This window comes from Lipophrys pholis (assembly GCF_963383615.2).
Source record: "Lipophrys pholis genome assembly, chromosome: 8".
Classification (NCBI taxonomy): Eukaryota; Metazoa; Chordata; class Actinopteri; order Blenniiformes; family Blenniidae; genus Lipophrys; species Lipophrys pholis.
In genome coordinates this window covers 5,708,736-5,721,985 of record NC_137630.1, presented here as the reverse complement: position 1 = coordinate 5,721,985, position 13,250 = coordinate 5,708,736, and the positions used below count along the sequence as shown (strand labels likewise).

At 42.8% G+C, this 13,250-nt stretch overlaps 1 protein-coding gene across 1 annotated transcript in view; it reads left to right on the top strand.

Annotated features, from left to right (window-relative positions):
- myt1b (myelin transcription factor 1b) overlaps positions 1-13,250 on the top strand; it is a gene marked incomplete at both ends in the record, with an annotated part of 165,801 nt that overhangs the window by 131,804 nt on the left and 20,747 nt on the right. Inside the window, 4 exons of the mRNA XM_080468448.1 lie at positions 5,130-5,184; positions 8,609-8,639; positions 9,963-10,025; positions 12,379-12,770. Of these exons, the coding sequence (XP_080324574.1) occupies positions 5,130-5,184; positions 8,609-8,639; positions 9,963-10,025; positions 12,379-12,770 (541 nt within the window). The remainder of the gene's footprint in view (positions 1-5,129; positions 5,185-8,608; positions 8,640-9,962; positions 10,026-12,378; positions 12,771-13,250) is intronic.

Sequence of the window (13,250 nt, the reverse complement as noted above, 5' to 3'; positions counted from 1 at the left end):
AAAATCAGGTGAATACCTGCCCGGCTGCACTGACTTTGTGTTCATACAAATGTAATGAGCGGGAATTGAGAAAAAGAGGAGAACTCAGATGTGCTTACCTATTTAAATGTGTAACTATGGTTACACAAACATGAAAGCAATAGGAACCCTTTTCAGTCCAGGTTTGATTCATGCAGCGACTGTGGATGTAAGGAGGAGAAGGAAGGAGAGCAGGAGTCACAGAATAGTATGTCATCTTTTCATGAAAGAGGAGCGTGCGCTTCAGTCTCATTTACACACACACACACACACACACACACACACACACACACACACACACACACACACACACACATACATTATCTTCCCTGTTTTCTCTGCTTACATTGAACCATGCACAACTAGTGTACATCTGATCTTCCTATGTAAACATGAAATCCATCATCTTTTCCCTTTTGTCACGGGACTAAACGTTGCGAGAAAAAAGTCAGAATTTCCACTTTAAAATGTTAAAAGATAGAAAAACAACGCAGCGTTTACACCTGAACTTTTATTATCGATTTTTCAGTCAATTGTGTAAACAACATGATGTGTCTTGTTATTATAATTCGAGAATATTAATTTTAATCCAGTTTCATTTCAAATGCTCCTTTTTTGTGAAGTATGGGACTTACAGTATTTATCAGATGTTTTTTCCACCACCCATGTTCTCAAACTGAAATAAATTCATCAGTCAACTACTTTAATATGAATTGACATTGACCATATTTTCTAGACACACTTGTGTCTATCAAGTACCGTGTGCATGCGTGTCTACCTGCGTATGTGTTTGTAATGTTTTTTTTTAACCTTGAGTAAATCAGGCCATGTGTCACAAATTTATTCACAAAATACTGAAGGATTTAGTATCATTGATATTGTAATTTCCGCTGATATTTACAGATTAGATAAATTAACTTTTTATCACATGAATAAAAAAAACAGCATCTATTCTGTTCACAAGCTGTTTAAGTGCTATCCTAGGTGTTCCAGAGACATCTTACTCTGTGCAGTTTAAGCTTTACAAGCCAGGTGTATTGTTTTACTGGTTATATCATGTACCTGTAATAGAAAAGTCTATTTATACTGAGAAAGAAAAAAAAGATGCTAGTAAAGCTAAAGGAGCAAAAGAGGCGAAAGGGGCTAAAGGAACTGACCAGTGAGGCTAAATGAGCTGGCTAGTGAGGCTAAAAGAGCTAGTGAGGCTAAAGGAGTTAGTGAGGCTAAAAGAGGTGGCTAGTGAGGCTAAATGCGCTGGCTAGTGAGGCTAAAGGAGGTGGCTAGTGAGGCTAAAGGAGTTAGTGAGGCTAAAGGAGTTAGTGAGGCTAAAAGAGGTGGCTAGTGAGGCTAAATGCGCTGGCTAGTGAGGCTAAAGGAGGTGGCTAGTGAGGCTAAAGGAGCTAGTGAGGCTAAAGGAGGTGGCTAGTGAGGCTAAAGGAGCGAGTGAGGCTAAAGGGAATAAAGGGAGTAAGGAGGCTACAGTGGTTGAAGAGGAGAAGCTGAAGGAGCTAAAGAGGGTAAGACTCTAAAGGGGTCAAAGGAGCTGAAATGGCTAAATGAGCGAAAGTAGCTAAACTAGCTAAAGAGTGTAAATCAGCTAAAGCAGCTAAAGGATTTAAAAGGGCTAAAGAGGCTATAGGCACTAAATAGAATATTCAATTACAATACTTTCTTAATCTATTTTTTCCACCATGCATGATGGTGGGGCCACATGACAGCACTCCAGGAAGCTGATGGGGGTCAAGGGTCCTGCTCAGGGACCTACAGTGGTGCTCGGTTCACTGTGGGGATCAAACCTGCAAACTTCTAATCCCAGATTCGCCTCTCTAACCTCTGGGCCACCACTGGCCTGATAGAACTCTTTATTGCCACGTCATCATTGTCCCCCAACGTCAGGGAAAATTAGTTATGAAGTATAGTTAGCAGCTAAAGTAGCTAAAGAAGTTAAAGGAGCTAAAAGAGCATAGGGGCACACACACACACACACACACACACACACACACACACACACACACACACACACACACACACACACACACACACACACAGGTGTTAACTGCACTCTTCAGGAGGGGCACAAAGCTGCTGCTTGTTGCTACGACTTCTACATTAAGCGTGCTTAATCAAAAGAGTTGCATTAGAGGGGCAACATAGTGAGGGAGGGGCTTTTCCCGGCCTGCACCTGTACGTCCGGCCAAACACTAAACGCTAATGAATGAAGCGCGCCCTGCTTCAGAGTGGGAGGGTGAAAAAAGCCCTCAACAACTACAACAACAGTGTGTTTCATCCTCTCATCTTCCTTCTTTTCATAAGTAGTCTATTAGCAGGAAAGGGGCACTGCCAAATAGAGAGAGGAGGAGGAGGGGGTAAAAAAGAAACAGGGACCCCGTGTTTGAATCCCACTGTGGCTGTGCCAACTCCACTATAGCGAGGCAACAAAGCAGCTAAGTGGCTGGGCTTGGAGAGGAGGAGTACATGCAACTGGAGGGATAAAAAGAGGACACGTTGTGGAAAAATAGAAAAGAAACCTGGCTGCCTTAAGGCCCTTCAGGGGAGGCTAAACACTAAATACTATTCTGCATGGAAAAATCTGAAGCTCTTCAACAAGCGTGGGTCTACAGGTTGACGTGTGTGCTCAGAAGAAACCGTGGATGAGAATCAGTGTGACCAGAGAGCTCTGATCCAGAGGATCCCTGCCTTTCCTTACTGGGAGTCCCTCAAGAGAGGCTGCAGACCCTCGGAGGGCGATGAAGAGGTCGGCCTTTGTGTGATGTGGGACACACCCACTCCCCCATCACACAAAGCAGAAGCTTTTAGAATGAAAGCAATCAGCAGCCCCCTACCTTTAATCTAGCATGTGGAATTATAAGGCCCAGTTCAGACAACGTATTAGAATCAAAGAGCAAAATGTTTGCTGTGTTTTGGTTGTCCGTTCACACGACAGCGTTGCTCAGAGCCACTGAAAACACAACCTCTTGAAAATGGCTCTCAAGGTGAAAACACTGCTGCATCACACGCGCACCATGGTCGTAGTAAATAGTTCTACACACGCTCAGATGGACAATATGAACGATGTTTCCCTCCAGAGTGTCCTGATTCCGTCCATATTCTCCTGGGACTTGGTAGTTTTATAGTTGACAGTCACTGTAACAACAATCCACCTTGGCCCGTGAACTCGCCATTGTTAATGCTTATAGCCTATAGCTCTGTGCGTACATACGAGTGTGGGTTCATTAGAAAACTACATCGTTTTTTAACATTTCTACAGTTTCCCTGTAAACGGACATTGTTTTAAAAACTGCCGTGTAAATCCCAAAATTTTTCTGTAAATGAAAACACAAAAACAATTTGTTTTCTCTTGAAATGTTTCCTTCATATAATAGGCAAATCCTTTGAACAATTATCTATATACTAGCAATACTTTCTAAATGATATGACTTGTAATGAACATATAAAACATTAACGATGAATTATTTTGGTTAAATTCAGCATTCCAAAGTGCACGTAACTTTATTGTTTCTCACAGAACCATCCGGGAGATAGATATAATTTATTTATTTTTGTTCCAGTGATTGTAGAAGGGACATAATTTGAGGCATTTTGAGTGACATCTGAGAAGTTCTGAATTTGGGTCTTTGGTTAAAGGAAGAAGATTTCTGTCCGTACCTAAGAGGCATACTTAATGATTTTTATTATATTTTTTTAATTGAGGCATCTTTGAGAAAATTACAGGTTAACTTTCTTTTTTGGGAAACTACAATAAAGTCTCTCTATTTATCACCTGCAGTGAACAGTCAAATCTACCTGAATTATAACAAAATGGCACTCGTGCAAATTACCCGACAAATCCCGACGGGATAATAGCCGTTTGAAAAGCCTAAATGTTTTTCAGAAACTGTCAAATGTTCACTGACAAAGGTTCATTGATCACAATCTATTGAAAGTCATTGGACTGGATAGCTAGATAGATAGATAGATAGATAGATGGATGGATGGATGGATGGATGGATGGATGGATGGATGGATGGATGGATGGATGGATGGATGGATGGATGGATGGATAGATAGATAGATAGATAGATAGATAGATAGATAGATAGATAGATAGATAGATAGATAGATAGATAAAAATGAAAGAAGAAAAGTCACCATCCAGTAATCAAAGCTAATGGCTCCATTGTATCTAAAAGCATCTGATAGCTTTAGAGTGCACTGAGCGTACAGAGACAGCACTGTGGAGGTGTGGTCAGGGGTGTGTGTGTGTGTGTGTGTGTGTGTGTGTGTGTGTGTGTGTGTGTGTGTGTGTGTGTGTGTGTGTGTGTGTGTGTGTGTGTGTGTGTGTGTGTGTGTGTGTGTGTGTGTGTGTGTGTGTGTGTGTGTGTGCGTGTGTATATTTCATGCCCGATACTTAGTAGAAGCGCAGCTTTTAAGCCACAAAGGAGCAGGTGTTAACTCTGCTCGCCTCAAACACACATGCACGCGCACACACACACACACACACACACACACACACACACACACACAGGCCTCCTTAAAAGCGTCATTACAGTGGCTTTTTAGCAGCCTGTGTGTTTTTGCTTTATTATTATATTCAACATAGTTATGTTTGTCAGTCCCCGAGCTGGAAGGGGCCGTGGCCCCTGAGCCGGGGCCGCCTGTGGCCTGCACACAGTCTACAATCACCAGTAGCACTCAGATGCAGGAAATTACAGGGAGAGTGCTGGGAGGCGTGTGTGTGTGTGTGTGTGTGCGTGTGTGTGTGTGTGTGTGTGTGTGTGTGTGTGTGTGTGTGTGTGTGTGTGTGTGTGTGTGTGTGTGTGTGTGTGTGTGTGTGTGTGTGTGTGTGTGTGTGTGTGTGTGTGTGTGTGTGTGTGTGTGTGTGTGTAGGGGGGGGAGGGGGCTGTAGAATACAGCCCTTATTTCTGATGAACCTGAGCATTAGTGAGGGGAGAGTGTGTGTTGTTTGAGGAGGATGGAAGATCCGATGACCTCGCTGCTCCTCAAATTAACCAGTTTTAGTAAAGATGATTACATCGCGATGGGAAAAAGTGAGGATGCAGAAATCACTGCTGATGCTTTCTCTCCGTCTTCTCTGTCTCTTCCTCTTTCAGATGAGTGTGGAGGGTGATGAGAAGCGAACTCGCACTCGGTCCAAGGGAATCAGAGGTGAGTATCTGCTCACACTCGTCTGTTGATGTCTGTCATGAGCCACTTTGACTGTGATGTGACCGGTGTGAAGGAATTCCAATATGAGGAGCTACTGCCTGACACATTTCGTCAGAGTTGGTAGGGTCGAGTTGCCAAACTAATTTTAATCCACATACATCTTCCATCTGAAGGAGCTGGATCAGTGGCTTTACGGCATCACGACTACAAACACAACTCCATGTGTTTTTCTTTGTTTTAGAGATACATTATGAAAAAGTATTTCTTTTTCCAAAACTTGAAACGTTTGGAATATACAGAGAAAAATGAGCAGAATTTCAACCGACCATTCTTAACAGAAACAATTGGTAAAATGTCACAATTGAAGTTCTCTATTTACAGAATTTTTTTTATATTTCAAAGCTGTTCATCCGAAAAGGATCTGCAGGAAACGGCATCACTTTTAAGGTGGCTATAGTTTGCACGCCAGCTCAGCAGCGGGGGCCTGTGTGTTTCACCAGTGAGAACCGAGTCAAAGTACAGACCAGGGGTGCTTCCAAACTGTCCCTCCTATCTCCTTAACTATCGACTTTACCTGAACCCCGGAAGTGTTTTGGTGGCGGCCATGATAAGGACTGAATTCTCAATAAGCAAAGGAAATGAGGCTCGTTGCTTCCTTTAGAACCTCCTTTAGCTTAGGAACCACTGATGCGTTGTTTAGCAAAGGAGGCGAGCTCATGCTGCCACACAATTCCTTGCGGCGACAACATTTAAAGGGACCCGCTCATCGTAGCGTTCAGTTACCAAAACAATAATCTGCCTTGAACAACTTTAAATCCTCTAAAACCCAGATCCCAAATATGAAAGTTCTGCATGTTGTAAAACTAACACAGTAAAGTCAGGTTTCTGTGCAGCCTATTCTCACTTTGATCACCTTTAGTTGCTCTTTTCCTTTGATTTACATTCAAACCTTGAGATATTTGAGTTTATGTCAGCAGTTCGAGACACAGAGGAAAGTGGTAGAAATGCACTTTTTGTAGTCCATTTTCAGAAACTTGTAGTTCTTTTCCCCACCATGGAGGACGTCACTAACTTGCGCCGCCGTCGCATTATTATGACGTCACTAAGTGAAAGTGCGGTCCGACTGCCACACCACCGTGATCGCCTTTCACTAACTCCTTCAGGAAGCCTTCTAACACCTTTCCTTAACCCCGTGACGTCTTCCACGGGCTTAAGTCCATAGATAAGGAGTTAGGAGGGACAATTCGGACGTACCCCATGTCCCACTGTTGTACACTAGAGAGCCTCGACAACAAGCTTTTTCATCATCAGTCCTGATTTTAAAAAAAGTGAGAAAAAGTGATTTCAGGTTGAAACTTTGAATAAATTCAAATAAATGCACATTGTTATTTCTTAGTATGTTGGTTTCATGGAGAATAATTAAAATAATAAACATGCCTTAAGACATATCAGCAAAACGGCAGTTGCAGACTACTATATAAAGACTTAATAGACTTTTTCAATTGAAATGTTTTTGCTTGAAAAGTTTTATTTATTTTTGCCTATGGACAAAAACAAAATGTATTATTATTATTATTATCATTATTATTATTATTATTATTATTATTATTATTATTATTATTATTATTATTATTATTATTATTATCATTATCTTTTTTATTTTATTATTATTATCATCATCATCATCGTGTGACACATAATACAAATTCTGGCATTCATCAACCCTCGTCTCTCAGAGAAGGGTGCGTTTCGAGGAAAATTCACTCCAGAAACCATTTTCAGAGACGTGCGTCGCTCTAATCGAGTCAACAAACAGCCCTAGTGCAATAAAAGTTCCTTATTTTTCCTTGAAAACATTGAGGAAAATCAACACTGGACGTCTACATGTTGTTTTCGGTCAATAGCTCACGCTGGGCTCATAAAGCCCGGCTATTTATTACAGAGTCCTGCTACTTAGTCGGTGATGCGGGTTTAGATGAACAAACATCTGACATCAGCCTCCGAGACTGATACGAAGTGTGCAGCTCACACAGGGAAAACATTTTCACTTCACTTCTCCTGCTTGAGCCACAAGGGGGCAGCGTTGCAGTTTGTCCTCAGTCATTTCCTCCAGTGAAGAAGTCTCTCAAACAAAAAGTGATGCTGATCGGAAAATAAATAACTATGAGGATAAATCCAGCTGTCATATAAAGATCCATTCAATCAATACACAATAACAAAATGTAACGCCGCAATATTCCACTGCATTGATTTTTTTTTTTTTTACAATCCCAAGATTTATTAAAACTCTGCTTACTATGACTTTATTGAGGCTTTACAGTCGAAATTAAAGCACTCCTACTTTTTTGTACAGAATTGGCTAAATGTTGTTTTATATCAAAGCCACATGAACACAAAGTCCAGATTTAAACAAACCCGATGATGGATTTTAAAAGAAGTTTGTAAAACTCTCAGAGTGTGTGTGTGTGTGTGTGTGTGTGTGTGTGTGTGTGTGTGTGTGTGTGTGTGTGTGTGTGTGTGTGTGTGTGTGTGTGTGTGTGTGTGTGTGTGTGTGTGTGTGTGTGTGTGTGTGTGTGTGTGTGTGTGTGTGTGTGTGTGTGTGTGTGTGTGTGCGTGTGTGTGTGTGTTTGATGTTTAGAAGCGAGACAGCAGTGCAACAGTTCACAGGGCGTTCAGAGCGCAAGAAGGCGTCCAGTCATTCCAACTGCATGATGAAAGACTGAGAAACTGAGATGCTACACCCACAGACACACACACACACACACTGTGTGTTTATTTTGTAGGCTCTTAGTGTATCCTGATGCGCGTGCTGCCTCTGACATGTGATTAATGCCAGTGTGCTGAATCCTGCACATTGTATTGTTTTCTCATTTTCGCTGCGGATGAAAAAAAGGATATTTCTCACAAACTCATTCTATTGCTCAAACTCCCGATCGATGGCCTGAGAGCTGCGCGCTTGCTTTATGTGCGAGAGGCAATTACTATAAGTCGGCCCCGCAAAGAACAGTGTGGTGTTTCTCCTGATGGAGGTTCTCACTCCTTTTTAATTTAATTTCTCCAATTATGAAAAAAAAAAAAAAATGAAAGTGTGAGAATGATTTAATTAATAGTAATGAGTGCGTGTGATTGTTTGGCCTATTTAGGCCTTCCTGTGTGTGTGTGTGTGTGTGTGTGTGTGTGTGTGTGTGTGTGTGTGTGTGTGTGTGTGTGTGTGTGTGTGTGTGTGTGTGTGTGTGTGTGTGTGTGTGTGTGTGTGTGTGTGTGTGTGTGGCGTTGTAATGTTGTTTGTCAGCGGCCTGTGAGGATCCCTCGCCGGGTTTCATGCACATTTGTGATTTATTGATCTGAGTTTCTTTTCGAGCGGCGTGGCTTTCTGAGCAGTCACTCACCTTTGTTCTCCCTCCCTCCTCTTTTTTTCCCTCAGTTCCCATTGAGCTCGTAGGACAAGAGCTGAGGTAAGGAAACACCTTCATCTTTGTGCAAATCCCTTTCATAAAGTTCTTTTATGTGCACCGCTGAGCGCCCCTCCCTCCTCCTCTTCCTCCTCGCTGCACTCTCTATAGGTGCTTCTTCAGACGACGCTCTATATTATAATTACAATTCTTTTTGTGTGTATTTTCCACCATCAGCACTTCTCACCAGTGGTCAGAGCCTCCAACAGGCTGCTATTGATCTCTCACAGCCTTCCCGCCATGAACATGTACAGTAGACGCTATGAAAGAGGAAATATGATCTTTTTGCCATCCGATCGAAGGATAAAGGAGAGAGGATGGGGATGTTATTTTTCCCTCTCCTCCTCCTCCTCCTCTTCCTCCTCCTCCTCCTCCTCCTCCTCCTCCTCCTCACAGTAAACCCCACCCCCCACCCCCCTCGCACTCCTCTCACTTTCTAAATGATATTTTCATCCCCTCTCATTTTGTCACACTTCACCTCAGAGCATTGATCTGCTGTCCAAAAAAAGCTTCGGGATTAGGGAAGGAGAGGGAAAAAAAGACACACACACACACACACACACACACACACACACACACACACACACACACACACACACACACACACACACACACTCACTCACAGGGAGACCAGGGAGCGTCTCATTTAAAATGCTAATTCAGCATTTTTTAATAAGTGAAATTAATAATAAGTATAATTGGAGTAATAAAGGGCGATTGCTGGGGGAAGTTAATGAGAATTGAAATGAGCCATCCTGAGGGGTCATAGCAACCTGAATCAAAGGAGAGAGAGAGAGAGAGAGAGAGAGAGAGAGAGAGAGAGAGAGAGAGAGAGAGAGAGAGAGAGAGAGAGAGAGAGAGGATGATGACAATGATGATGATGATGGCTGGTGAAGCAAGCCAAGCAGGGGAAATTACAGCAGGTTTCGTCCGATCCTTATCTCTCACAGAAACAGGATATAGGCCAGGGTTGATGTACGACATGCAATATTATGTCCCTACCCCCCCCCCCCCCCCCCCCAACCTGATGCCACCTGCATTCACATGCATTATGTTTGTTTGCTGGAAGGGGGCGGGGCCTGTGTGTGTTTGCCTGTGCATGTGCATTTGTGTGGCAAGTCGACTCAGTGTGCACGTCTTTGCTTTGCTTTGTTTGTCTCAATTTGACCTCTGTTTGCTTTCTTTACTGCCTGCTGCTGCTGCTGCTGCTGCTGCTGCTGCTGCTACTGCTGCTGCTGCTGCTGCTGCTGCCGCACAGAGACTAAAAAAGAAATGCACCCGTGTCTTTAAGCATATCTCTAACCTCCATCCATCCATCCCATCCAGCTGCCCCACCCCTGGATGCAATGGCTCCGGCCATATCAGTGGGAGATACTCACGGCACAGAAGGTAGGGCAGATTTAAAAGAGACAAAAAAACAAAAAAAACAATGAACCCACCCTCTTTCTGTCCCTCCTCTCTGTCTGTCCGTCCTCCTCGTCCTCTCTGCCCCACTGCATCTGCTTTCTTTTTCTTTTCTTTTCTTTTTTTACAAAAACAAACAGTTTAGTGTTACGGGCAGTGCACTTATTTGGTTTCATGGCGAGAGACAGATGAGGAAGATCAATACCACTCTCGTATCTGCCATCATGAAGCAAGAGCCGGCAGCTTTAACCCTTTAACGTCCTCTCAACGCTCAAAAAAGCAATGGAAAAGTGATTCCTTTAATCAGACCTGAACTCTTTTGGAGAGAACTGGACTCCTCAAACTAAATCCAAACTATTAAAGCTACACATCTAGCATATGAGCTGGACTTTAAAAGATACTTTGGCCTCTTTCAAATACATCCAGAAACTTAAAACCACATGTGATCCACACTCTTCCTGCTAGACTTTAACTCTTTAAAACCAAACACATCAGGACTCTTCCTACTGTCTCCTCCAGACACTGTTAAAATCTAACCTATTATTCACACTCAATCTTTGAAACCTTAAAAAAAAAAAAAACAACTCTTTAACTGAACTCAGGCTCTTTAAAACAAAAAACAGCCTGGATTCTTTGAACCTTCAAAATGAGGGAAATTCTGCAAAGTTTCTTTGTGAAAATAATCAACAACAACAACAAAAAATCACTCGAATAGTTGAAGAATTAAGATGAAAACTGGAACCAGACGAGGTCTGCCACCAGATCCTCACCATCTCAATAAACAACAGAAATCAAAAAGTAGAAGGAAACACAATGCTGCAATATAGGATGACATTAAATAATCATATTTATATAAAAAAAAATCTTCCATGTACTTTCATAATTAATACATTAACCTGCATTTTAAAAACTGCCAAACGTTCATGTTAAAAAATATAAACGAAACAAGCCTGTGAATGCAGTTAAAGGAGGACTTTTACTTTGATAGAGAGGCTCAGCGGAGTCGTAGCTCGTAGCTAAGACACAGACTACAGATTGAACCATGTGTACACAATACTAATGGGTAAATGTACTGTGGTCTTTGGACACAGCTTGGTTAAATACTCCTTATGCCCTCTCCTTCTAACACAAACAGCTTCCCGACAACAGAATGGTTGATTTTTGTTCCGCCACACTGATGAATTTAATAAACCTAAATCTTTTACACACGTCATCTCGAAACACCTCAAAGAAGAAAATTGGGCATTGCTGAAGTAATGTATTTCATACTCATGTTCGTTCTTTATGAAGTGATTTTCTTCCCACTTTGTGTTGCATGTGTTTTGCATGCTCGCCTCTTGTACAAAAGTCTTTTAATTATAACCTTGAACGTGTCAGGTATTCAGCAACAGGATCACATTAACCATTTCCTACATATTAAAATACACTGGCTTTTTTTAGACATTAACACAAAAATGTTGATGTTAAACACACCTGCTCTGTCTTCAGGACAGTAGAACTAAACGCTGCGAAGCTCTGGGCTGAGTGACTTTACCTCACTTAAAAAGAAGTGACATTAAATGAAAGATCCCGTGTGAATCCTCAGAGCTGCTTTCATGTTTCTTTGCCATGTTAACTGTTTCTCAAAGAACATGAATGACTTTTTATGACGTCTTCCAAATCAGACTTGGGAATATGACTTTCACTGCATTTTGAATAATTCTGTTCCAGTGAGAGGAGCTGTGTGTGCGTGTGTGTGTGCGTGCGTGCGTGCGTGTGTGCGTGTGTGTGTGTGTGCTCTCACAGTCTGCAAATCAAACCTCCTAAATAATAAACTTTTAGTGGGCAGCAGTGAAATGTGATTTCTTCAGGTCTCATTCCCGCTTCGCCTCCCTTCTCTTCATTCCTCGTCTTTGTGGTTCGTCCTCGGAGACCCTCGGAGACTCGGGGCAGCTCGCCGGCTTGTGACTCCTTTATTGAGGGGCAGATATTAGCTATCTGTTTACATGTGTATTTGTTCAGCGGGCAATTTCAGATGTACTTTGTTTATAGATCGTGGCTCGTCTCCCCCGGCGTCTCCCAGGTGAGAGTAAGAGGGAGTTTATTGGATTTCACCCTCTGCTGCCTTGCCGCCCGCCTCTCCATATAAGTTGTTCATTAAACGTTCCACTCAATTGGCCAGGATTGGTTGTGATGTATGAGCGAGCGAGTTTGGCGCCCCCCTCAGGCCACATGCTGAAAGAGCTCCTCCCTTTCCTGCCAGTTTTGCCCCTCGTGTCCCCGATGAGGTCCGTGAAGCTTGGTTGCTTTCAGTGACTCTGTAATCCTCATTCTTTCCTCCCCTCCTTTCCTCCACAAGCATTCTGGGATGCCCCATCGCAAGAAAGCGCCGCCTGGAGGAGGCGGAGGCCGAGCAGGAGCAGGAGCAGGAGCAGGAGCAGGAGGCCGAGCGACCCCCCTCCAAGCGCAAGTCCCACCCTCTGAAGCTGACTCTGGATGAGGGCTTCAGCGCTGAGAGCGACGCCAGCAGCGAGGCCGAGGGCGACGGAGACAAGGATGCAGGGAAAGAGGAGGAGGCCAAGGAGGCAGAGGAGGAGGAGGAGGAGGAGGAAGGGGAGCGGGACGCAGTCATAGAGGAGGAGCAGAAGAAGGAGGCGACGGAAGACGGGCAGACGAACGGCCAAGAGGAGGAGTCACCAATGAAGGAGGAGGAAGAGACATACCAGGAGGAGAATCATGCAGCTGAGGAAGGTGCGAGTGTTCAGCTTCATTTCATGATGAATCCTACGTTTCCCACAATGCAACTCAGGAGCATCTTTTAATTAAAGCCTTAATAACTCCTTAATACTCTCCTCTTTTAAAGCCCCATCAAGATCATGATCCTTCTGTTAACTTCCTCTTCCGGTCCATGACTTGACAGGAATACAAAGACATTTTGTTTTCTCTCATGAAGGGACAGATTTATTAACTTTTTTACAAATTTAGATTTATTATGTATTTATTATATATTCTGTCCTCTGAAGATCCAGATGTTTTCATCATGAGACTTCAGCATCCTGCGTCTTCACATTGATAATCCCAAAGATGACAAACTGTTAAAGCTGAATATTTCCAAGAATTTCCCAATCTCATAAACCCACAGTCCCAATGTTCCCAATGTTAAATATGAGATGTTTGAGAATTTCAAAGGAACTATGAGCACATTTTGAATTCCATGGCAGCAAATTAAAT